Below are 27,991 nucleotides of genomic sequence, written 5' to 3' on the forward strand. Positions count from 1 at the left end.
TGAAAGGTTCATATTTTGGTTTTAGGAGTCCCCAACAACAGGTTGACATGCACGCAAGGTCAAAAAATACTTTCATTTTCTTATAATATGCATTTATTTTTAACTTATTTGCTCAACGACTCCAAAACGATTCGCTCATTTTTCCAATATGCTAATGTTTCATGTTGAAGTCAACATGAAACGGCTTAAGATTCGTTTTAAAAAGGACTAGTTAAAAATGATTCAGAGTCCACTCTTTCTTTTGAGAGACAATAACTTTATACACGGTGCACTTTCAGATTTAAAACTTTGTAGGATGTTTTCATTCACTTGGTGTTACACACTGCATGAAAGGTAATTTTCAAAAATCTATAATAGGGGAACTTTAAGGCTTTTACACAACAGAAATAAACATGACAACAGCCACTATAGATTATATAAGTGTCAGTCCTCTGTCGTGTCTGTCATGTGTTCCCGCCTCTTGTTTCCATATTTGGTCATGTTCCTGTCCTTGTTAAGTGTGATTATTAGTTAAGTCTTGTCCAGCTGTGTTTTAGTAATTATCAGTGATTGTCATGTGTATTTAGTTCCTGCCTGTTTAGTTAGTTGTTGCCTGGTTTACTCGTTATTCCCCGGTGTTCCTGTCTGTGTCAGCCTTGCCTTGCCCTGTCCTGATGTCCTCATTAAAGACTATTATTTTGAAGTTTATCCTCGTCTGCGTGTTCCTCGTTCTTCCCTGCTGTGTGCACCGTGACAATAAGATAATAAACACACCATTACAATAGAATATGTATGTGATTTTCTTGAGATGAATTTGTACATCTGAAATGCTAATTTGTGCAGCATAAAAGGCTATAAATAGCATAGTGTATATGTGAGTGTAAAAGTTATTACAAACACTCGATGGTGGTTTGAAGTGAGTTATGAGTAAAAGTGTACTATTAATCTCATAAATTGTCTTATGAAGCATGATGCTAATGTTAGCTCTAATGCACCTGCAGAACAGGTTCAATCCTTCTTCATAATGCATTTTGTCATAATACTTCACGTTAGGTCGCAAGAAAATGTTTTGTTGTATTTATTTAGAAATACTTTTGATAATAGTTGGGTAAATGTATACTGGGATTGAAGCGATGTGGCTTGGTAAACGTTTTATTGCCAGTATAAACGCTGATAATGGCTGAATAAAAACAAAAGAATAAGGATTAGCGTTTTGTCTCATACCTGGCGGAAGTGTGAAAGGTTCTGTTTCCTTAAACTAGTTTGTCATGCATTTCTTTATTTCAACACATTTACAAGTAAATCCTAGTATTTTAAATTTGTGATTAATCATGATTAATCACAGTTCATGACTGTGATTAACGCGATTAAATTTTTTAATCGATTGACAGCACTAATTACTTATTACTTTCTGGCAACAGTAATTAGTTACATTACTTTCCCTTCACACCCCACAGAAGTTGTAATTGCGTAGGCCTACCTAAAATATGAAAAGTTACTAACATATTTCTACCTCATCATTCGACCAAAATCCACATTGGATCGCAGTCAGAAGTATTACTACAAACACTCAGTGGTGATTGATAGACTTTTAGTAAGCGTTGTATAACCTCATTAATTGTCATATGTAGCTTGAAGCTATTTCTCTGTTACCCATATATGATTTAGGCTATATTTCATGATGTAGCCTATTTTATCAAAAGAAATAGCAAAAGTTCGTAAGAAAATAATTTTTATTATAGTAATACAATCTATATCGGGATCAGAGGAATGTGGGTGGGCACGTAATGAGTCAAGTAATGCCACAACTTACACTTTGGTGTTTCTTCTCACAAAATCAATGTAATGGCAAAATTCCATCCGTTGAATGTAAGCTTTTCCATATTCCAAGCCTGCTTGCTGCTCCGGTGATTTCATGTGTTCATGAGTCATGAAAATAATGAAAATAAATCTAGGAATTATTGGATTGTTGAACTTCAAATCAGGGTTGAGGTATCAAAAGTAGGTAACTAGCTGTTTTATTGATGGTAACTTTAATATTGATAGGCTACTGAAATCCTATTAGTAATTAGTTACACTACTAGTTACTGCACAAAGTAATTTCATTACTGTAGTTACTATTAGGTTACTGCCCAGCACTAAAATACTTTCAATGTAAGTAGGCCTATGACTAGTCAAAATATATATTTTTTGCAGATATATCTTCAATGTACATTATGACTAGCCAAAATAACATATAGAATATCTTAATGCCAATTATGATGAGTCAAAATTTCAAAATAGGTATTTGGAATCGGAATTTTCTAACTAGTCGAACTAGATTACAAATTGTAGAACTAGGGACATTAAATGCTAAAACAGATTGCCATATGCTCTTCAGCATGAGTAGGGCATAGGGATACAACCAGCTTTTGAATTTTGAATCAATTGAACCAAACGGTTCACAAAATGATTCAATCTTGCAAAGCCCTCGAAACACTGCATGCTGGTGACACCTGCTGTTTGAGAGGCAAATGTATGCCTGCAGCACATTCAGAACGTATCCCCTTCATTTTTTCCCCTGCATTTTGCATCCTTATTGTAAAATGATTAGAGAAAATTCACACCAATTTACATTCCATACCCCTAATGACAAAGCAAAAAGCATAACTATTCAGACTCTCAACGCAGTACTTATTTGAGGCTCCTTTGGTGTCGATTACAGACTTTTTGGCTATAATGAGTATTTAATGTATTTTTTGGGGTATAATGTGACAAGCTTTGCACATCTGGATTTTTTGCCATTCTTCTCTGCCTCCTCTGAAGCTCAGGTCGGATGGGGACTGCTGATAGACAAATGATTTTAAGTAAAAACCTTTTTATCTCCAACTGAAGAAAAATAATAATTTGGAATGACGTGAAAGTGTGTACTTAACAGAATTAATGAGAAAGCACAAATTGCTATCAACAGCAAATGAAAGAATTAACAACTTAAAAAATAAATAAAACATTAAGCTTCCGAGCTTTCAAGTCCATAAGGAGACAAGTCCATATTTAAGACTTTAGCTTTTGGTCTTAATGCCAAAGCTGTTGCTGCGGTCAAGAACTGAATAGGTTATTTTCTTAATGCAGAGCACAGATCCATACCATCTACATTGCTAAAAACAGAATCACCCTAAACACTTAAGCAAGAGGACAGGAGACAAAGACAAGACAGTCTACTCAATAAATAAATGTAAAAAATAATAGGACTAATAGATGAGATAGAAAGAGTCGACTGTGCCACAGTAGTTGCACCTCTTGGAGTATAATAGCACGTTTTTGGTGATCCAGTGGAGTAGTGGGCAAAACACCAAATTATACTTCATCATCTGTTCCAACTAATAAATGCTTTTCAATTCCTGCAGTTTGTTTCATGTGAAAGAATATTTTTCCAACTCTCATGCCGAGGTTCTCAGCTGAGGTATAAACACTGGAACGCAATTTTCTTTAAAAATTTCTAATCACGCTACTTTTGTCTGCTAGTTTTAACTACGTGCATAAGAAAGAGTGAACTAATTGACTCTAACTGGCCTGATTAGCAAGGCCTCCCTAAAAATAGCTGGCCTACATAAAACTAGCACTAAATTAATAAAAGAACACATTACACTTTTTTGACCAGCATAGCGTGACCGCAGTCAGAGAGCGGTGTTCGGTGTCTCCAGCGCTCAGAAATAGTGAATTTTATTGCTTCTGAGTTTCTAAAAGCACTGTTTCCCCCCCAAATACTTCCCTGACCGTTTCCAGACGGGGGCGCGTACTTGCAGCCAAATGCGGCATCCGGCATCTTCTTATGATTAGGGATAGGCCCAAATCAGAAACAACGTCCGCGCCGCTAGGCCACGCCCATTTCCGGGTATACCCGCAGTATGAGGAATGCTGACGTCAGTGTCAGCTGCTCTCATGCAACACGCTCACATGCCGGCAGGACGTTACTTCACAATAACATAGAATGCGATGTAGAGAGCTAGTCTTCTATGCATGGACAACTGTATATCTGGACTAAGCGTCGGATCAGGTGGAAGCAGTAAACGGGCTTGACTCCTGTGGTGGATTTCCACGCCCAGCTCCAGCTGTATTCGCCTTCAATCGGATGAAATCGTACAGACGGCCGCTCAGATAAGGTGTGGGTTTCCTTCTGACTGTGCGTTTTTATCATTTTTCTGTTATTGTTATTGCGCTACATTAATCTGTGTTAATATGGATAGTTTGCTCACAGTGGTTTGATCATATGAGTTGACGTGCTTTTGACTTTGTTTACATTCCATGTAGTCATTCTACACTTGCAGTGGCAGATGCCGTCACTTAGATTATTATGAAAATAAAATAAATAAATGAGTAAAAAACTCGCTTTTGAGCACACAAACGCGTTTATCTTAATTTTGCAATAATAATCTTATTTTTTTATTTAGTTATCATTTAAGCTTTGAAAGTCACTTATGAAGATAATGTACCCTACATATGCATTTTTCTTTTAATTCAGCAAAGCACACATTTTGCCAGTTAAACCTTTGTTGTGATAATATATAAATAGTGACTAAATGAAATAAGTAAAAAGTGAAATGTCTAAAACTTAAAACAATTTACATACAAACGTTCTGTATGAAATATACTTTTTAAATAATCATTTTGAATTTTCAGTTACTCCTTTATGTTATTTGTGATAGGTTGTTAATCAAAATGTGTTCTGAAACAAGAACACCCAAGTAAACCACTTACAAAATAATGTGACAGCCATGTATTGATATATTAAGCAACTAAAAACCCTACAATTATTTAGTTTGACATCAAAAAGCTTTCTTAATATAGCAGAACAGATTTGACTTATTATTTTAATGGGGGAAAATATAAAAAACAATTGTAGAATGACCCTCCTAGTCTGTCAGAGAATTCATCCATTACTCATCATGTTATATGTCTGGCAATTCCACTCTTGTCTTTGTATATTTTAATTTAATTATCCATCCCTTTTTAAGTTGGGTGCTTATTTCTTATTAATCTTTTTGATGTCTTATTCTTTCGATATGTTTAACTTTCCCCTGATTAAGTGGCTGCATGAAATTGAACACATCTTTTGAAGGATTTTCTATGATAGCTATGTCAATTGATTGTTCCAAAGAGCAACAACAACAAAACAATTTTTTTGCAATGCAACTTGTCGGTGTGATAAGAGCGATTCAAGCAGATGCTGTGAACACTTTTGTGGTGTTTCGAAAGGTCAGACACAGGTAATGATGGCCTTTAGGTAATGTGACACTACCTCACTGCAAAAAGACTAATACTGATGTGGCCAATAATAAATAAAACCGTGAGGGTAATAATGATCTTTCATAATCTTTAATGATCCATGAGCTCTTGCATAATAAGCTTAGAGGACTTTTAGTCTAGCCTGTATGATGCAAATAACGACCATGCTGATCTTTGCTTACTCTCTCACGTAGCTGTCGTGATAAGAATGGGATTAGACAGGTTTTTGTCTACTATGATTAGTCAATTATTTAAGCTTAACTGATACTAGTTAGTAAAGTGCTTCAGTTTTGTTTGCTGTGGTTCAGAACATACAGGATAAAAAAACCATGTGCTAAATATAATTACGATGTGTTTCCTCCCCCCAATATAAACTCTTCTCTGTGCTGTTCTTGGCTTTCTCCGATATCTGATCTCCATAGATAATTCATGCTTTGACCTCTCTGGCAGGGTTTGTGATGGTTGGGTGTGGTTTGTGCAGTCTGGGCAAGCCAGATGATGTCTGTGCATAGTGAAGAAATGTCTCACTTGTGATATCAGTGGATAGATACACGCATCTTATATCAAAATGTATATTGTTGACATGATATACTGTTTTACAGTTCTCAAAGACATAATAAATATATGAACCTCAAGAAACTTAATAATATTAAATTATTTTAATTTTAATAAAATTAAAAAAGCCATGTCATTACCCTAATGAGCAGCAATGTTCAAGAAAGAAACTGAAGATGCAATCAAATATAAAATAAAACACTGCATAGTCTATGAATTCAAATGAATTAAAAGTTATTCAATCAAGAGCAGTGGGTGATTTTCTCTTTTTATTCGATTAGAATTAAGAACATATACCAACACACTTTCATGACAATTTTATTTTTTCTTTGCAAATTTGTGAAACAATTATATGAATTCGTACAATCCATATTTTCCTACAGTCTGCTTATGCCCCATTATCATATGTTTTTTTTCGTGAGAATTCATACAAAATAGCCTGTTGGTTAAAATTTATTGATTTATTTTTTTTGCATTGGTACAATATTTTGACATATTCATTCATATTTTCCACCAACAGTTTATGCTCTTTAAGTGAATGCTTACCAAGATGGGTCAAGTTCAAATCATCTTGCCAATATTTTGACAATTTTGTGTGAATTTGACTGTTTAAGTCTAGTAAGCTGCGAAAGTGACCTTGATCATCTGGTTCATGTGTGTTTCAGTGGCTGCTACAGAGCTAAACTCTGCTGGAAGGTGGCTCTAGGAACATGATTTGATACCTGTTTTAGGTCGAGGTATCAGCTGTTGTTGATACCCTCTTATGGTAAATGTGGCTTTAGTTTGCCCAACATTACATGGTTCAAGTAACCAAGTTCAGATTTTTTTTCATCCCATGCCATGTGTCTCAGATCAGATATGACCCACAAACGTGACGTGTAAGCAGAAAAAAAACACATGGATACTCGGTTTTAGGCCTCATTTATATGTGAAAATAAATCAGATATAAATTGGTTACGTGCATTTGTGTTTGCCATGTAAGCAGACACAGATCGGATATTCCGTCAATGTGAGTTGGACGTCGCTGAAAAGATGATGGTGGCGTGATGGCAATGACGTCAACTCAGGTGAACACCAATCATGATCACATGACTCTTTTCAATGGAGGACAGAGGCTCAACCCAGTAGAGTCATGCTTAAGTTTTATGACTTTTGAGCCTTTGGGCAAGCAGAAGCATGTATTATAATTTTGTCTGCGTCCATTGTAAATTGCACCGCTTTTACATCCTTTCCGGCATAAGCTTTTATGTCTACATTTGGTTGTTTCTCCAAGTGTATAGTGTAAATGCAGATATCGGATATAGGTCACTTTTAAAAGAAGATGTAAGCTGCTGGTTATCAAAAAATTAGAGACAGTCAACAAATTGGGCATCAAGACCTGAAGTGTAATTGTGGCCTACTATGGCTGCTGGAAAGCTTAAGTTCAGGAGGTGATCCTGTTGGAAGTTTAGAATTCCATGAGAACTCCAATCCAGTCATATATAGCAGAGTTCTTCAACACTGTTCCTGGGAACCCACTATCCTGAAGAGTTTAGCTACAACCCTAATCAAATACACCTGAAGCGGCCAATCAAACTCCTCAAGACTGCTTGAAAATTGCAGGCAGGTGTGCTGAAGCTGGTTGGAAATAAACTTTCCAGGAGAGTGGCTGCCCAGGAACAGGGTTGAAGACCTCTGATATATAGGGATTAGAGCGTGTGCTGTTTTTGTTGGTCGTTCGCTGCTGTTTGCATGTATGTAAAAATATCATTCACAATTTAAGAGGAAAACCTAGTCACAATTCTAAAGAAACACAATATGGCAAAACAAATAACAAACAGAAAATTTTACTTTTCATCAACAGTGCATGCTGGAAAAAGCTTACAGCTTTTGCAAAAACTGTGTCAGGTGTTTTAGTTAAGAGGATGAGGCTGGATGTGTGTAGAGTGTTGCGCAGGTGCCCTACCATTTAAATAAACAAAGCACACAAAACCTGGTTCTTCTAGTGAATGGGTGTCAAACTCAGCTCCTGGAGGGCCGCTGTCCTGCAGAGTTTAGCTCCATTCCTAATTAAACACACCTGATCCAGTTAATCAAAGCCTTTATGAGTAGGCTTGTTTGAGATGAGCAAAATCTGCGCAGAACCGATCACCGGTGATCACCGCGAGGTGCATGCCGGTTAGAAGGATGATAAATACGCCTTTCGTATGGAATTAAATAGCAAGCACTTTGAGTGTCTTGTTCATCATATTTATATTCATATAAAAGCAACAGAACTGAAATCATATCATGTTTATCAGCAGCACAGCATATGAGTGAGAATAACGCGATATCTGCCTTTGATCTCGTATGTATCTGTTCTACTTAGAGAGGGCAGAACTGTCCGTCTTGACTGCGCTTATTTCACTCCTCCCCTCACTGCAGCCGCCTACTCTCGCCTACATTTCAGGCGAGGCGAGGCGCATCTCAAACAAGCCTAGTGCTAGAAACTTCTAGTCAGGTGTGTTGGAGCTGGTTGGAGCTAAACTCTGCAGGACAATGGCCCTCTAGGACCTGAGTTTGTCACACGTGTTCTGCTAATTCGTTTAATTACCATTCAGCAGGAGTGAGCATTTTGTGGTAGGGTACAGTTGTAGAAACTGTAAACATAACAGAAAAATATGTACAGGTTTTTCGCTGAAAATCTGGGGTTTAAATTTAAAATTGCAATTTAAAATTGCAATTCATTGTAGTGTAATACTCTGGGTCGGATACACAGAATCTTGTCACTTCCCAGGGAATAATCTGATTTTAAAAAATGTCTTGAAAACATGGTTTTCTTGTGTTGTCATGTTATTGGTTTGCATTTCAGTAAGATGATTTTTGTAGTTATCAGCATATTGGTGTTTGTGTAAACTAGGGGTGTGCAATAATGACAAAAAATGATATCTCAATATTTTCTAGAATTTAGTTGATAGCAATAATTAGACAATATTTTGCTGAGCATGTTATTCTGCTGATATTTTTTAGGACTGCCATGGACAGCTGACTCCCAAAGCTTTTGATATTCTTCATTTTTGGTGCAGTGGTTAGTTTGCAGGAGTAACAGAGATGAACCTTTCTAATACATTTAATATAACTTAATTAACTGTGTGCATCATCTTTTGTGTCCAATTCTTAAATTTAATCAATACATTTAAATAGTCAGACACTATAGGGCTGTTGCCAGTCGAATTAACCCTTTAACGCGTACGATCACACCGGTGTGATCAGTCTTGGCTGGTCCCTGGAGCGTACGATCACACTGGTGTGATTAGAACTTTCAGTGAGTCACGTCATCAACTGCTGAAATTCAAATCTGCTTTCTGGCGCGGAGCCAGATCAGACGCGCGAGCGCTTGTAATATTATCACTTATTCAGTGTTTTCAACCATATAATGCTTATTTAAGATTTCAGACATTTAAATGCACATAAGTACTAGCAAAGCCATACATTTATAGTTTGTAAAATATGCGCTGATGTCTATGGAAGCAGCAATAATGATCCTTACAAATATAATCTGACGACATGTTTTATTGATATCATATACACATAGTGTAGGTAACAATAAAGTTTACTCTGCTCTTCTCCCAGTTTACTGGAGACTTATTTTAACGTGTTTCGGGAGGAGAGGATGAATTTACGTGTTGTAAATCCCACAGCTGGATTCAGCGCGAGCAAACATGGCGGCGCCCATCACCCGGTATAGATGAACTAACACGATCATTATAAACGTGTTTAAACAACCAAACACATTTACTTGCACATATTTCAGAATCGGAATATCAGATATTTAATAATATAGCGAGTATGTTTGTGAATATTAATAATAAAAAAAGGAAAAACGAAATAAAAGCAATCCATGTGTCATACAGCGCTATTAGGGCTGCGGTGTGTCACATGACAAGCATGACGCGTCGCCATGGAAACAATAAGGCTATAAGTTCTAAAATAACGGTCGCCTAAAAAAACTCACGCCTGGGGCTCAGCTAGAATATTTTAAACTCACGTGCGAAAGGGTTAAATCAGTGTCAACACAAAAGTGGCACAAAATCTGCATCTTAAGGGGTAATTTGACGCATTTACACAGACTGTTGCAGGACTTGAATGTATTTAAAGCAGAGGTCTTCAACCCTGTTCCTGGGGACCCACTCTCCTGGAAAGTTTATTTCCAACCGGCTTCAGCACACCTGCCTGCAATTTTCAAGCAGTCTTGAGGAGCTTGATTGGCCACTTCAGGTGTGTTGGATTAGGGTTGTAGCTAAATTCTTGTTTCATCACTGTTTTTTCACACCTTAGATCTGAAAAAGACTCCAGAAATGGGCGTGTAAAACTGGAAAAGTGGGAGTGTAGAGGGTGGGAAGAGGGGAGAAAACAACCAATAAAACACAGACCTACAACACACTGATTATACAGACAGATGAATATTAAAATATATTTAAAACAAAAGAATAAAGGCATAGTTACTTTTTGTTTACTCTTCTTTGGATTTTCGGTCTGTATCATTGTTGGCAGTGATTGAAGAGTTCATTCTCATGAATAATACTGAGAATAGCTCGGAAAACCGATGACGTAGACGCATACTCATTAGCCATGGCAGCCAATCACAACTCCAGATTAACGCATATACTTCACTTTTCGTGACGTGGGCTCAACTTTTCTTTTTGAACCGAAAGAACGAAATTGCTCCAAAAAATGAAAAAATAAACAACTTTTTTTATTAATAATAGACATAATAGTTGTGTTCAACTTGAAGCGGTGCTGTGCAGAATGATCATTGTATGACGCCAAAGTACCGCGAGAGTGTTTCGAAAGCATAAGGATCCATCTGCTCTCTTATGGCTCTCGCGGTACTTTGATGTCATACACTGATCATTCTTCCCAGCGCCGCTTAAAGTCGAACACACCTAATGAGTGCTATTGTTGTTTTCACTGATGTGCAACCTGTTCATATATGTTAACATATCAAAAAATGTGCTTTAGGGTTTCACGACCTTTTAACCTGCAGTTACAAATGCATAAGTAATGTTTTGATGTTTTAAAAACAAAATGTTAAATAGTGATATTTGAAATGAGTTTGGGGGAAAATTTAATTTAAATGCAAAAAAAGCATTTTTTATAATTGTGACTTAGATGAAGATAATGTTTTATAATCAAAGAAATCCAGGTAATTCCATATGGGTTCACAATTCTTCTTGCAGCTGTATCTTCAGAAACTTTTACAGAGTTATTCATGTTGTGTGCATTATTTGCACAGTGACTTGTTTATTGTGAGTTGTTTGTGTAGTTCAGACAATCTATGCAAACTTTGCTTGCTGAAGCTTTGTTGCCCCCTTGTCTGAACTCTCTGGTGATTTGTTCAGATCAGGTGCTCTGAAATAGTCAAACCACAAAGGTAGCAAAATAAAATAAGGAAAATAAGGTGTGTCTAGTGCCTGCAGGCGGCTTTAAAATGCTCTTTACATATTGCATGTGCTTTGTTTTCCCAGTATTTGATCAAATACCTACAGCAAGGGCCTTAACCTTGTTATATTCAGTCTTTTCATTGGATCTGAAATATGAGATTTTGGAGTGATTTTCAAAACAGTCATCACCCTATCATGTCTCCTACCAGCCCAAGAGGTGCAGGTATAAGCAAATGAAGCTACTACATAGCATAGCCCCAAACAGCAAAACGTTCACCTTCAATTTTTTGTTTTGAAATTGTTGTATAACAGCATAGAAATGAGTCAAGCCATTGTTGCTAGTTTTAACGTATTAAATTGGTAGCAAACAGAGGCTTGGACATATCTTTTTAGCTAGCGCTGGCAGACTCTGAATCTATGGTATAAAAAAGAAGTTCCACATACTGGATGGTTCATTTAGCACACTCCCTCATTTTTCCTTACTCTTGTCAGTTGAATTTAGGGTTGCCCAATTGATCAGAATAAAACCAAAATAACAAAATGGCTTAGTTCAATTATCAAATCACAAAGGCTGCGATTTAAGTTAATAAATATATGCATGGACATAGAATACGTGGGGGACGCAGAGGAAGAGTTATTATTTTAAATAGCAAGCTTTGCAAATATCAGCTACCCGCACATATGTGCACTTATTTTCATTAGTTTTTTTAGTTTTTTACACGCTTTTGTAACATCTTTTATTTCCACAGATATATTATCAAAGCCCTTCAAGCAATGTGGTTGTTAATGGTAAATTCATATTTTAACACATTAACTGCCACCGCAAAGCTGTTTTGGAAGTTTATCAGCATTATCTGTATTTAGCTGTTCCCTTGTTCGTGTGGCTGAATCACAGCCTTATGCACAACATTACCACATTCTTGCTTATGTGATATTTGGCATGAAATCAAAATTATTATTATTTTTTCTGAATTCACGTCACTGGTCTTATTGTGAACAACTCATCTGTTCATATTTTAATGTACGTAATGTTTATGACTCTCTGCTAATGTATACAAGACTATGCTGCAGTTAATCCAGTTGCCTGCAGATATCTATTTTCTTGTTCGATAAGTCGTTTCACTCAGAAATACATCAACATGAAATGCGACTTCCATTTCATGTTGATTTACAATATTACAAATTACAATATACAATGTAAATCCTCCTAATATTCTGTCTCTCCCCCAATATTCAGATTGGAAGTTTGGATGTTTAAATATAATGACATTTGGTCTTCCAATTCTGAATATCTGGTGACATTCTTGCCAACAGCCACAATGGACTAAACAGTTTAAGGGCAGAGAGGTGTGTGATGAGAATGAAGCGATGAAGTTTATTTGTTGTAGGGTAAGTCAGCATAGATGGTGCTTGTTGAAATGCTTCTTTGGTGCTGAGTAAACTGAAAGAGAGAATGAGTGATATTTTTTTCTTTACCCCAATTAGATTAAAAATAGCCAGTGAATAATTTTATGCTTGTTTTGCATTGCCTTAATGTAATTCACCTAAAAATGAACATTCTGTCATAACTTAGGCAGTCATCCAATAAATAAATAAATGAATAAATAGTCTGTAGTCTTGTGCATTTATATTTTTCTGTAGCTCTGTGAATCAGCTGAGTAATGACCTTCATTATAAAAAGTGTTGGAAGATAATAGGAATGAACAGCCTTTGGAATTATGTGGATTTTAAGTGTGTGTGTGTGTGTGTGTGGGTATGATATAATGATCTTGTGACTGTGGGATGATGTATACTTCCTATTTCTTGGAGGCTGGAGTGTGCATCATCAGATATGTTGACTTCTACAGTGGGATTTCAGACAGTTCAATGGAGACAGATAGCTATATAAAGAGCTGTGTGGTAAGTAACACCTTAAAATGAAGGTGACTCGGGTCTTCTATCCTCTCTGTTTAGCATGCAGACTCTAATGATTTGTCAATGTTTGCATCTTTAGCAAGGCCCTAGGATTACATTTCACAGTGTTCAATTTTTCGTTTAGTGAGTTTTCATTTTCTAATGAAAATGTTCTTTATGTAGTCAATATTTTAAAGTGTCATGTTTACAATATGAAGTCAATTTTATGTATAAATTTTATATTTAATTTTATGAAAATAGCATTTTGTAATGTTATCACACAAATGTGTCAAACTGTAAAAGCCAGAACATTAAACATATTTTAAAGTGTATAAACATTATTGATTCGAACATGTCTCAAAATATAAAAGATTGATCAACATAAACATCTAAAGGCAGCCGTTGTTGGAAAAAAACAAAAACAAATTTATCATATGTTGCCTGTGTGCCTTGTCTGTTGCTGCCCTGCCCAGTCTAGTTGACGGTTGTGTAACCCCCTCCCCCCACCCTGCAGGGTAGTTTTTGTTTGTTTTTGTTTTACCATTTAAATAATGCCCATTGAACTCTGCATTTGAATCCTTGCTCATCCCTTACCACACAACCTGACTGATAATGTCCTGGCAGAAAAATACCTGTACCTTTTCCTTTTTATAATTTTTTTTATAGTGTATGTTTTTAATTATAAGTTTTTAAGTCATGTCCTACCCAAGCTCTTTGGGAAAACATGCCTGCAGTGATATTTCAGCAAAATATCATGTTTATTGTTTTGTTTCGTGACACATTTAAACTGAAAGTGGTGCTTAAAGCATGTAAACAAAAGCAAATTTGCAATAAAAATGCATTTTCTGAAGCAACCATTTCAGCTTGTTTAGAAGTATTAATGATTTTATCGTGACTTGTGCTTCACGAGACTCATACTCGAGCGGTTCGCTTTGCAAGATCAGTGCTGTACCAGGTGAGCTACTGAGCAAGTTTACTAAGTTAGAGTAGCCACACATGTGGAGCTGGATATTTGATGCAAATATCAAAATGTGTTCAAAAGTTATTGGTGTTTTAATGCCACTATATTCTTCATTTCAGCTGGAAACTGCAGTTAATTTTTTGGAGTATATTTCTTGAGGATGCATGAGGATAAGTCTTCTTAATAAAATTTTTTTTTCGTTGATAATGAGTTGTGTTTGTGATTTTATTTTTTTTTCTTGGAATATTCCTCATCACTTTCATTATTAGCATGCCTTAGGCTAACCTCACACCTGTAATGGAAGACAAACTGTTTGTGACAGCAGGACTGTAACGGTTTAGATGGTTGTGGTTATGTCGTCCATGCCTTTTTTGGTTAGCTTTGTGAAAAGCTAGGTGGTGTGACAGTGGACTGTGCAGGTTCTGTTATGCTGTTTATACCACAGTATGTATTTGGGCAGGAATGCTTTACATTACACATGAGAGTGTCAAAGAAACGGAGAAATGTGAAAACGGAGTGGGATGCGCCTCAAACAAGTCAAGACAAGGAAGAACTTGTTGGGTGTGATGTAAAGCAGAGATTAGTTAATTACAGTTGCTGAGTAACATCACAGTTTGCCACATTAATACAGAATTCATCTGATGTGCGTCACAGGTGTAAAGCAGCTATGCTGCGTCTAATGCGTCTCATCCCATCAGAGTTTAGAGTAGAAACTTTTATTGGAACATTTGATTTATTTATTTATTTATTTTTTTTACATAAGGATTACATAATGGCAGACTTATCATTCATTAGTTATGAATAATCAAAAGTAAATTCTATTTGTATTTAATTCATACAAATTGTTTTGATTGTTTTACCATCAAAATGATGATTGTATCGTGATACTGTTACCAGATGAGGTGTCCCATTTTAGTATCCACATCAAATTAAAATTACAAAAGTTATTGTATATGCATAGTAAGCAAATGCAAGTAAAGTGTCTATTTAACAATTCATAGTCATGCACAAACACGCACACACACACACAGATTGATAGTTACTCATACTGTCTGTGATAGGCCTGTAATATTTTTGTCTTGTAAATGATACAGATGTGTGTGGGTAGGCAAGGTTGACTGTTACAGAAATCATTACCATTTGCCTCACTGTTCGTATTTCTGACATTTTATCAGTGAGTCACATCTGTCACAGCTATATATGTCTGTCATTTTGTCTGAATTTTTCTTATTATTGTTGGTCTTTTACAGACAATATTTGATTTCTCAAGCTTGCATCCTTTTGCACCACCTCATGTGTCATGTGTAAGCATAGGTGTGCCTGCAAACACATTGACTCAGTTAGCACAACATACAGTACAAATGCAAATAGTGGTGGGAAGCAAATGTGCGTCTTACAAGTAAATGGATAAAGAAAGTGCATAGACTATTCTGTTAGCTCTTTAATTGTTCAGTCCAGTGGATTTTAATCCAGCTTCACTCTTTTCAGTGACTCAGCAGGATCAAAAAGAACTTCCTGGAATTCTCATGACAGTATTCCTTGTCACGTGGGTTCTTTTAGGCTGTCTTAGCACTTCTTTCTTGTTATATATATAAAATACATGTGGCACAGTTTCCACAATATTAAGCATCACAACTGTTTTCAACATTAATAATAACATTAATAAATGTTTTTGAGCACCAAATCATAATATTAAAATGATTTTTCAAGGATCATGTGACACTGAATATTGGAGTAATGGCTGTAATGGATGTAGTGAATGGCTGCACCATCATTTTAGACTCTATAGATATTTGCATGGTGCTTGAGGTGGACAGCTCTAATGTAGAGTTGTTGTTCCTCTAGATATGCATTAAAAATATATAGGACCGTATGAAATTTTTTTCTTGCCTCCTAAAAACTGAAGAGCCTGGCCCAGTCTGGTGCACACTTTTCCAATGCACATTCGATTCACATTCACGGTTTCTGCATTGTGGAAAAAAATAGATGATTACTCCATTACTACAGAAGTCTTTCCCAGCTGAGAACATTGATTTTAGTTTTATTTACATGTTTCTTCAGTTATAATTAAATATTTTGAGAAATATTTCATGACTTTATTGAAAACTGAGGGAATTTTTAAATTAAACCCATGGCAATTTGCTTATAGATAAGAGATACTTTTTATTGATTTTAGTTCAGCTTTTAATACTCTTCAGTCATATTTGTTATTGGATACGTTAAAGAAGATAGGTGTAAACCTGTTTATTATTAATTGGTACTTTTTATTTTATTTTAAAACTAATACAGTACAACAGGTAAAGGCAATTTCTGATCGCAGATTCATTAGTACTGGCATTTTTTGTTTGTTGGTCACAAAGCATATTTTCTGCGAAAATCCAAGAGCCAGTGGGAAAATTCTGTTAGCTTTTGCCAAGGGAACCAGGACAATTCTAACTTCCTACAAAAATGAAGTCATCACGGCAGCGCTCTATTAATTCCGCATATAAAATTGCTTGCTCAGCAACCCTAAAAACTAAACTCTATTAGAGTTTTTCATAGCATTATTCCTATAATGAATGATTGTAAAATTCAAGTACAATGATATTTTACTGTACTTACCATGGTATGTCCCAAAGATCTTTGTAAAACCATATGACTTTTTTCTGTTAATTACTTGATTAGAATCTTAGACAATACAAAGAATAATCTGCATGACCAGAAACATTTGGTGGAGTTTGTTGCTTCTAAAGGATACTTTAAGTTACTAAACTCAATGGCTCACTTAGTTCTTTGGTTATTTGTGTGTAATTAGTTTAGTAAGATTGTGTCAGATCAAAAAATCCAAAATGGTTTACAGACTTTTCGTTGCAACAATACACAAATTCTTTAGAGGCTTGAACATAACATGCTTCTAGTACTGATGGATCTCAGTTAGTCACAGGGCATGTTGCTCTGTCTTGCTCCTGAATAGATACTTTGTATCCACCAACTCTTGGCAATACGGCATTATCTCCACTTGGTCATGCTTTATCCCTCCAGTGAATTCATTAACACGGACAGGGCTTTTGAACATTTGTAACATAGTGAATGTGTAATGCTTTGTACCCCTGCATCAGGTTAATCTTCATCCCAGCGCACACGTGGCTTTCACCTCTCTGATCTTAATCAGAGTATTGTCTGGAAGGTTGGACCTCTCATATGATGTTGTCTTGTTAAAAATATCAAGACACTTTTTAAAGTCCTTGTATATCATTTGCCTGTAATTTCAAAGCCTCGAGGACCATGGTCCTTTAATGGTTTTATTGTTGAGATCCTAATGTCAGTCCCTTCAAACAAAGGGAAGTTTGAGGACAAGGAATAAGGTGGTTCTCAATTCTGGTCCTGGCGCCCCACTGCTCTGCTCATTTTCTATGTCTTTCTGATTAAGATCAGAACTCTTGTTAAAGGAGAACCCCATGAACTAAACTGGGGTGCGTTTCTTTAAAAGCAGTGTTAGCCCAGTATGGTTACAAGTTTCATCATTACCAACATAGTTCAACGATTTGCTGTTTCCTGAAACCATACAGTGAGGAAAATAAGTATTTGAACACCCTGCTATTTTGCAAGTTCTCCCACTTAGAAATCATGGAGGGGTCTGAAATTGTCATCGTAGGTGCATGTCCACTGTGAGAGACATAATCTAAAAAAAAATCCAGAAATCACAATGTATGATTTTTAACTATTTATTTGTATGATACAGCTGCAAATAAGTATTTGAACACCTGTCTATCAGCTAGAATTCTGACCCTCAAAGACCTGTTAGTCTGCCTTTAAAATGTCCACCTCCACTCCATTTATTATCCTAAATTAGATGCACCTGTTTGAGGTCGTTAGCTGCATAAAGACACCTGTCCACCCCATACAATCAGTAAGAATCCAACTACTAACATGGCCAAGACCAAAGAGCTGTCCAAAGACACTAGAGACAAAATTGTACACCTCCACAAGGCTGGAAAGGGCTACGGGAAATTGCCAAGCAGCTTGGTGAAAAAGGTCCACTGTTGGAGCAATCATTAGAAAATGGAAGAAGCTAAACATGACTGTCAATCTCCCTCGGACTGGGGCTCCATGCAAGATCTCACCTCGTGGGGTCTCAATGATCCTAAGAAAGGTGAGAAATCAGCCCAGAACTACACGGGAGGAGCTGGTCAATGACCTGAAAAGAGCTGGGACCACCGTTTCCAAGGTTACTGTTGGTAATACACTAAGGCGTCATGGTTTGAAATCATGCATGGCACGGAAGGTTCCCCTGCTTAAACCAGCACATGTCCAGGCCGACTTAAGTTTGCCAATGACCATTTGGATGATCCAGAGGAGTCATGGGAGAAAGTCATGTGGTCAGATGAGACCAAAATAGAACTTTTGGTCATAATTCCACTAAACGTGTTTGGAGGAAGAAGAATGATGAGTACCATCCAAGAACACCATCCCTACTGTGAAGCATGGGGTGGTAGCATCATCTTTGGGGTGTTTTTCTGCACATGGGACAGGGCGACTGCACTGTATTAAGGAGAGGATGACCGGGGCCATGTATTGCGAGATTTTGGGGAACAACCTCCTTCCCTCAGTTAGAGCATTGAAGATGGGTCGAGGCTGGGTCTTCCAACATGACAATGACCCGAAGCACACAGCCAGGATAACCAAGGAGTGGCTCTGTAAGAAGCATATCAAGGTTCTGGCGTGGCCTAGCCAGTCTCAGACCTAAACCCAATAGAGAATCTTTGGAGGAGCTCAAACTCCGTGTTTCTCAGCGACAGGCCAGAAACCTGACTGATCTAGAGAAGATCTGTGTGGAGGTGGGCCAAAATCCCTCCTGCAGTGTGTGCAAACCTGGTGAAAAACTACAGGAAGCGTTTGACCTCTGTAATTGCAAACAAAGGCTACTGTACCAAATATTAACATTGATTTTCTCAGGTGTTCAAATACTTATTTGCAGCTGTATCATACAAATAAATAGTTAAAAATCATACATTGTGATTTCTGGATTTTTTTTTAGATTATGTCTCTCACAGTGGACATGCACCTACGATGACAATTTCAAACCCCTCCATGATTTCTAAGTGGGAGAACTTGCAAAATAGCAGGGTGTTCAAATACTTATTTTCCTCACTGTAGCTCAGATGAACATTCGCAAAAATATTTTTGCATTTCCAAAAGGAGATGTTTTGCAGAATGCTGTTGTTGTTATTGTCCACACACAGTACTAGTACTAGTTCATGATTACCATGCTCTGATTGAAAGTCTTCTGAAGGCAAAACAGCTATTTTCTCCTCCACTATGCCCTGTCAAATTATGATATGATGAAACTTAATTTGCCCTCATTCGCATCATCACTTTATCAAATTTGAATATATGTGAAAGATTATATATATTTTCCGGGTCTTTAAAATCACAGAGTAGAACAGAATGTATGTGTAAAATAATAATAAAAGGCCCCTCAGTTGTTAATGTGATATTACATATGCATACCCTGCATATCTATGCGCTTCAGGGGGTGCCCAATCCTGTTCCAGGAGATGTACTAACCTGCAGAGTTCTGTTCCAACCCTGATTGAACACACCTGTCTGTAATTGTCAAGTGCTTCTACAGTTCTTAAATAGCTGGTTTGTTTGTGTTTGTTCAGGGATGGAGCTGAACTTTACAGAAAGGTAGATCTCCAAGAACAGGATTGGCCACCTCTGGTGTGCAAGTTACTTGGTTCATATTTCATCCTCTCGTTCTCTCTTTTTTGCAGTTCTGTCCTCACACCCATGGTGGTGAACCTGACTGATGGAAAGGAAGGCTGTCAAACAGCTCAACATGGTCTCCAGGCTGCCCAAGTTTGCTTCCCGTCCCTCAGGCACCACCATGACCGCCCTTCCCCAAGGATCTACCCTCCCAGTTTCCTCCTCAGAGTCTAAAGGTGGACCTCTAGTCAGGCACAATAATTTGACACGTCTGCAATCCCTAAATTGGAGAAAGGGTGAAGAGGACATTGGAAATAAAGGTCAAGACTCTGACAGCTTGGATGAGGAGACTAGTGTGACTAGTGTAACACCAGTGATGGTGACTAAAAAGCCTTCCCCTGCAGCTGCAGTAAAATGTAAAAGTGCAGCTCCCACTTCACAAAGTAGTTGCCCCAGGAGCATACCCCAGCCTAGCAAAACCTTTTCCCGCATGACTACTCCCAAACGCCCCTCAACAGGGAATCCCCTGTATAATGACATGGCTTCTCAGAATGGAGCAAGTGTTGGTAATGGGCGATGTGGCTTCTCAGGGCCCGGTGTTGGTCATGTATCCCAACAAAGAACCCTGCAGAGCAAACTATCCCTGTCCAACGACAGCATCAAGTCTGACTCTAAAGACGGCATAGTGCGCTCTCAGAGTTTCACCCACTCCAAGAGGGCAACATGCCCCACCAACCCACCTATTACCCGTTCCTTCTCCTTTAACAAGGCTACAGAGCTTGCTAAAGAACTTCCCAGACCATTAGCACAGTCTCCAGTGGCTAAATCACCCCTCATACAGCCAAATACAGTATTATGCGAAGAGAAAGTAAATAAATATGGAATTCCAAGGCCTGCTGTTACTACTAGCAGTCATCTTTTGCAGACGAACACAATAAAGAAATCCCTTTTGCCCAGCTTTTCAGGTAACAAACCTTCTGTGCTCAGTTATAGACTTACACGTCCAACACTAACCAAACATCCCCGTCCTGTTCTCTTTGGAACTGTCCAAAAAGATGCAGAATTGAGTAAAAATGTCCAAGACACTACGAAGATTCTACATGACACTACAGAAACCAGTTCAGAACCAAGTAGCAATGTTGAAAGTATTGAAACTACCCCAGATGAGACTTATTTTGAAGCAAAGGAGGCTGAGGGAAGTCTGGGCCCCTCCTTGGAGGATATGTCGCTATCATCGTCCTCCTCTGTGGAGCACAATGACACTAGTGAAGAGTACATAGATGACTTTGATAATCTCGGGAATGGAGGTGAGACCCTTCTGCTGCCTGTCCTCAACGAGGGGTTAGCCCAATTCGGACTATGTAAAGATGACAACGATCTAATTGGCAAGTGCGATGAGGAATCATCTGTGTCCAGCCTGCACACCTTCTTATCCGAAACTGTTGACTGGGCTGGGATGGGCCTCGCAGGTGTGACTGAGTATCAATCTATTTCCATTACACCAAATAACAACTTTTTGTGTTTCTGTGTCTGACATTTTGACTGTTCAAACCATAGTTTGTTGACTCGCTGTCTGCAGCCTACATTGGTTGCTACCTTCAGAGTGTGATACTGTACATGCCCCCTTCATTCACTACTTGTGTCCTGGGGCCAGATTCATGAACATTTTCTTAAGAAATCTCTAAAGATGAATGTAATAATTGAATGGTTCTCAAATATATATATTTTTTCTTAAGAATAAAATTACAGGCTTAATTTGGTTGATGCTTCTTGCTGAAGTCTCACTGAATAACTCATGGAAAACACCTCAAAGACTTTTTGTGTGCCTGTAGATTACTGTAATAATCATAATAAGTGCACAACTATTTCTATGCCTGGCTTGACGGGAGTTTAGCACTTGCTGTCAGGGTTTACTAATGACAGGTTGACGTTACATTATCTTGTAGACACAAGTCAGGGTGTTTTCAGCTTGAATAACTGTAAAATTATACACTAACATAGTGTTGAGAGGTGAAGTGTGTAATTTTTCATAGTTAAAATAGATTTGGTTATCTCAGTAAGTACTAGACAGTAGACACATATACTGTGTATATTTTTATTGGTACTTCTCAGCATTGCACGTAATGCTGTATTGCGTTTCCTCAAAGGATATATTCGATGCTACCTTAGACTTTTGCCAAAACAAGGTACCTTAGAAGGCAGCATAATGATGTAATATTGTCACTAAGATTACTTTAAAATACGTCTCTATTAGCCTTTCTGACTCAGCTTATTGTCTTTCTTTTAGCTGGTGAAGATGGCTTTGAACATGAGACGTTGTCTCCTGTAGGTGATTTTCCTCATGGATCTTCTTTGGACCTGTCACCCTCAGACAGCTCTGGAGGGACTTACATGTGGGACGAAGAGGGAATGGAGGCACTGGGAGGCTCTGGACACCCCTGTGGAAGCTTTGCCTCTGATCTCAACAGCATGGTGAGTCCAAAGACTTTGACTGACAACAACACAAACATTGTTTCATAATCAGTTTCATAATTAGTGGATTATTGTTTTAATATTAGTTTCTAATCTTGCTTGCACAACTCCTTTAACAGTCCCCCTTAGTGGTCTTTGGCCCTGTGGTGAAGAATTACTCCTCTAGACAACTCTACAGTGTTGTTTGCAAGCTCCTGAAATACACTGCCAAAGCTTTTCTGGATCAGTGTGCTTTATGGTTGCCATTTAAAATCTCAGTTATTGTGATGTTGACAGCACTGCTGATTTTTTTTTGTATGGTTAAAGTGAGTCTGTCTTGTGTTCATAGCCCAGAGACGGGCTGGATAAGGCTGTCAGGTTGAGTTATTGAATATGCATCTGTGATTATGCATCATAATACTGAGAGTACTCCAAATTGGCTCCTGCTGATATTCATTCGTCTTTCCCCTGGAAGCAGATGATCAGATTGTCAGCTTCATGGCAGTCAGTAAACAGTGAGGTGAAATCAAAGTCAGATGAGAGAATGACTCTGCATTTATGCCTACAGCATTAGCCTTTATCCTCCTTTATAGCAATGATAGTTGTTAATCGCCTCTCCCTATAATGATGTTTATCTTTCAGTATTTAAGCCATAGTCCAAATCATTTAATTAGTGTAACTATGAAATAGTTTTTGAAAACATGGCACTTATTAGATGAGATAAACAACATTTGCATATTCCTATCACTACTTTTCATGATTTAGTTTTATTATAGTAATACGTTTTACTAACTAATATTTAATAATTTTTATATTTAGTTTATATTTTTATAATTATTTTTATATTGATGACTGGTCTGAAAGAGACATCTTGTGGATATTTGATGCCACAGTTTGATGATATGTAAGCATACTTTTAGGCTTAATTTACACTGCACACGCGTTTACTGCGCATTGTGTGTCACATTACATACAGGTTATGTACCAGTGATGAAAAAAATTATGCAGTTATTCTCATTTTGCCATTTTGACTAAATTGCTATTCAGCATTTTTTTTTATTGCTTCAGATTTAATCATAAACTAATGTATGAGTTGTTTATGATCTTGACACTATCTTTTTGCACTTCATGAAGTTTTAGCAATTGCAGCTTTTCATGCTTGTTAGCTTTGCGGAGTTCTCTGTGGTCGGATTTTGCAGAAACGTGGCCTTCAAGGTGGAATATTGAGGTTTGCTGTCACTTTTGCTGTAGTGGTTTCATTTTTTTGTTGTTGCAGATTTACATTATTTTTTCACAGATTTGTGATAACTATAGTTAATAGAAATAACTGAAATATCACATTAACGTAAATATTCAGACCTTTGCTTCGACACTTGAAGTTTAGCACAGGTGCATTCCATTTCTCTAGATCATCTTTGACATTTTTGTAGACTTTCAATGGAGTCCACCTATGGTAAATTCAGCTAATCGGACATGATTTGGAAAGGTACACACCTATATAAGGTCTAACAGCTGAAAATACATATCAGAGCAAAAACCAAGCCATCAGATCTAGGAAAGGCTAAGGAAACATTTCTGCTGCATTTAAGGTTCCCATTCTTAATGGAATGAAGTTTGGAACAACCAGGACTCCTCCTAGAGCTGGTTGTTTGGCCAAAGTGAGCAATCGCCGCAAAAGGACCTTGGTAAGAGAGGTGACCAAGAACCTGAGATCATTTGTGGAGATGGGAAAAACTTACAGAAGGACTACCAGCATTGCAACCCTTTGCTGATCTGGGCTTTGAGGCAGAGTGACCAGACACTGTGAAGACACATGAAAGCCCACTTGCCCAATTTGCAAAAACAACACCTTAAAGGTCTGATGAACCTCAAATTCATTTCTGAAGGAAACCAGCAGAACACAGTAGCTTAAGTAGTGCTGTACAGCTTCTATAGTACCTTCAAGGAACTCAAGGGGGCAGCAGAAACTCACAAATATTCGCTCTAAAGAAAGCGTCATGCGTTTCAATAAGCTTATTTTACAAAACATCCTACAGGAATAGTTAATTTACACACCCTTGTGTTGTTCCAAACCCATATGGCTTTCCTTTTTTCTGTGAAACACAAGATGTTTTGCAGCTGATCTTTTGCAGAAAATAAAATGAGGAATGGGGATTGCTGAGCTCTTATGACTCATGCACTATTTTTAAGTCTTCAGAATTCATACGATAGCTTTGTTGAAATAGAATAGACCCAAATTCAGTTTCTTATTCACTTGTTCTCCTCTGCCAAAAGAGTCAAATATTTGTTTGCATTGTGCCTGGTTTGATGTTGATGTTGTGCCATTGATGCTGAAACTTGGCGTAAAGCATGAAGGTGAATAAAAGGTGACAGAACTTTTTTCCCCTGACACTACAGCCACTGTGCATCTGTGCAATTGTGTATTACAGATTAATGGGATGTCACTTCTTTCACTTCACCACTCTGCCAGGTGGTTTCATCAGATGTGTGATAAAATACAGGCAAATTTATGACAGTACAATGTTGTGGCCACTGTGAAGGTGTAAATAAGGACGAAAAATCCCAAGTTGTTGTAAGCAGGTGACAGTATTCACCTCTCTCGTGTATGGCTGATAGTTTTAAATCAGTTGTTTCCTATCCTAATTTAATTAGAATATATATATATATATATATATATATATATATATATATATATATATATAACTTCCACATATGGCACATTTGAATACATGATCTAATTTTACTGTGGGACAATTCGACTGACATGTAAACTGATTCCTTTTTTTTTATTTTGGGGCCTTCATCTTAGATATTCTAACAAAAACATTAACAAAGCAGTAGTCTCAAAATGGTTAGAAAATGTGTGTAGACATAATCAGAATTTGAAATCCAAAAATAATACTGTATTTACCATATTCAGTTAAATTCATACATTTTTCATACAAGATATATATATATTTTTTTATACAAAACATTTATTTGTATAATACTTTTTTACAAATTGTTTCAAATCAGCTTAACAGAAAATGACTGTTTCTTCTTTACAGTTAAGAATGATCTGTTATCAGAGGTGATTGTGTCAGTGTCCATATGGTGGAAATGTAAAGTTCTAAGATTAGACAAATCTATTAGTTATTTTACGTCACATTCATTTAATCAGAGACAATGAACACAATGATTGCACGATGTGATCTTAATGATTACAACAGTAATCATTTACTCATTTCATTACAATGAGTAATTTAGCAGTTTTCTTTCAGTTTCAGTCATTATTTAAACATTTTCTCTGAAAGTTTGAGTTTGAATAGTTTGCAGGAGCACTACTGTGAACACAATTAGACTCTGAAAGTGGACTAGATGAATTTGATAAGCACAGGAGTTTGCTTAACGTGATGTTGTTTAATGTCCCTGACAACCTCTGTTTTCCCATTTAGCCACTTGTTAACAACCAGCATTTTCAATACAAGTAAAAACGGTAACACTTTAGAATAGGGAACACTTATTCACTATTAACTATGACTTTTCCCTCAATAAATTCCTAATTTGCTGCTTATTAATAGTTAGTAAGGTAGTTGTTAAGTTTAGATATTGGGTAGGATTAGGGATGTAGAATAAGGTCATATAGAATAAGGCATTAATATGTGCTTAATTACTACTAATAAATGGCTAATATTCTAGTAATATGCATGCTAATTAGCAACTAGTTAAAGTGTTACTGTAAAAACTTGTAAAAACAAATCTGATGCATTTTATGTTGTAGACTAAATTATGAATCTAAAAAACACATATTGACTTCAGGACGATGTCAATGGAAGTGCTAGAATTTTGTAATATGTAATTCCTGAAGCACCCCATAAGCAAATCAATTGAGCTAACAAAAATTTGACCAAATATACCATTTCAATAAAACTGGCATATAATTTATCTGACGAAACAATCCACTTTGGAGAAACCTTGGTCAAACAGAAATTAATTAGCAAATACAGTAAATGTAGCATGCACACACTGTGACTTGTCAAATTTTAAACCAAGGCACAGAAATGATTCGGGATGTAACCAAGGGAAAGAAATCTGAGTGACCATGTTCTGCTCCCTCTCTCTGCCAGAACGTCTGCCACGCTCAGATATCAGCGCCCCTCGTCTGATTGGCTGAGTCAGAAAGGATGATTTCCTCCCCACTGCTTATGTATATTTCCTCAGACAGTTCAGCTGACCCAGTGTGCTTGTGTGTCTGCACCTGCTCACTGACCTGGGTTATGCTGAGAGCAGGATGTTAAAGTCATGCAAGTTCGTTACAAAGTGATGTGTCTGAGACCTTGAGTAGCCAAACCAGTTAAAATTATAGGAAACCATGTGATAGCATTCTCATAAATGTTGACAAAAATTTATAGAGGATGTATTTTAAATCCAGTCTTTATATTCTGGGAAAATGAACTAGACTTTGATCAAACTGATTTTCATATAGGACATGTCAAAACATTGCTGTTGTAATTAATAAACGTTAAACAACAAAATAACAGTCAGCAAACCTGATCCCCTCAAACCTGAACAAGTACAATAACAGGTCAGATGAGGCAGCGCTCCACTAGAGGGCAGCATGTTTCCAACATGGGGAATTGCTACAAGATAGTTGAAGCAAGAGAGACACTGACATTATACGTGACTACATTCTTTCTCTCATTCTTTTACTTTCTTATTCTCTCTTTTGGGTCCTTCTCACTTTTGCTCTAGTCATATGAGCTTTCAATGCTACTTTTTCAACATTGTCTAGTCATCTGGGCTGTTTAGATGTTTGATGCATCTCCCTAGTTCTCCAGGACCGTCTGTTGTTGTTGTTGCCTGCCAAGCGTCACTTGAGGGCTCTCACTATGGCACTGAATCCATTAAGATAACACGTTTCTCTGTTTTTTATTCTTTCCTAAAGGCAAAACCTAATCTATAACCATTTCCAAAAGACTCTGCAAGTTTGCTACAGCATTTGATTTTAATTATAAACAACAGTACAAAAGGTGTAACTAAGTAACTTTTTTCCCCACTGTATAAAAGTTTTAGGGTACAATAGGGCTAAAAGCATACCTTAAGGAAAACAGATTTTCTGTAGTGCATGATTGCAGACAATTTTATTGAACAATGATGGAGTAACACATTTTGTGAGAAAATAATAAATCCTAAAGCAATTAGTTTTGTTTAAAAATCGTTTTCATGTATGAGATGGCGAGGGGGGCCTTTTATATTACACTCGCGGCAAAAGGCTCATCAGCATGGGGCCCCCAGTACTTGATGCACCTTTAAAATTGAATTTATTCAGTAAATTATTTATTTAGGGCTGGACTGTTTGTTCCATTGTGAGGTCTTTCTGGCTTGTTCATTAGCTAGTAAAATGAGGTCAACTTTTAAGTTACTTTTGTTGAGTTGCTTTTACTTAATAAGACGAGGCTTAAAGAATACCAGCCTCTGGAACAGTGCTAGATTAGCAATATTTACGGGGCATTAGGGACCTGACAGAGCTGAGCAAATGGCACTGTGCACAGTATAGTAGTTTCACAAGTTCAGATAAGCAACTATTTAACTTAAACTGAGTAACTCTCCTTATAAATACAGCAAAGAGGGAGGATGTGCCATACTTTATGACGATAATGCAAAAAGATTTTTTTTCGTTAATGGAATACTTCACCCAAAGTGAAAATTCTGGCACAATTCATAGCTCATAAATCATTCTCATGTCATTCCAAACCATATTTTAAATGGGAATTTTTAGCGCCTGACAGACTTAGTCCCAGTTTGCATCTATTTTATG

General features: G+C 37.1%; 1 protein-coding gene across 7 annotated transcripts in view; it reads left to right on the forward strand.

Moving 5' to 3' along the window:
* Positions 1-3,883: 3,883 nt before the first annotated feature.
* ccser2b (coiled-coil serine-rich protein 2b) overlaps positions 3,884-27,991 on the forward strand; it is a 78,653-nt gene continuing 54,545 nt past the window's right edge. For 5 of the 7 annotated variants that reach the window (XM_058794189.1, XM_058794192.1, XM_058794193.1 and 2 more), the window contains exons 1-3: positions 3,884-4,121; positions 19,812-21,212; positions 22,031-22,215. In XM_058794189.1, the coding sequence (XP_058650172.1) occupies positions 19,847-21,212; positions 22,031-22,215 (1,551 nt within the window). In that variant the 5' untranslated portion in view covers positions 3,884-4,121; positions 19,812-19,846. Of the gene's footprint in view, positions 4,122-19,694; positions 19,726-19,811; positions 21,213-22,030; positions 22,216-27,991 lie in introns of those variants that run through there. The other 2 variants (XM_058794191.1, XM_058794190.1) reach the window with 2 other exon arrangements.

The sequence above is a fragment of the Onychostoma macrolepis genome, chromosome 12 (genome assembly GCF_012432095.1).
Source record: "Onychostoma macrolepis isolate SWU-2019 chromosome 12, ASM1243209v1, whole genome shotgun sequence".
NCBI lineage: Eukaryota > Metazoa > Chordata > Actinopteri > Cypriniformes > Cyprinidae > Onychostoma > Onychostoma macrolepis.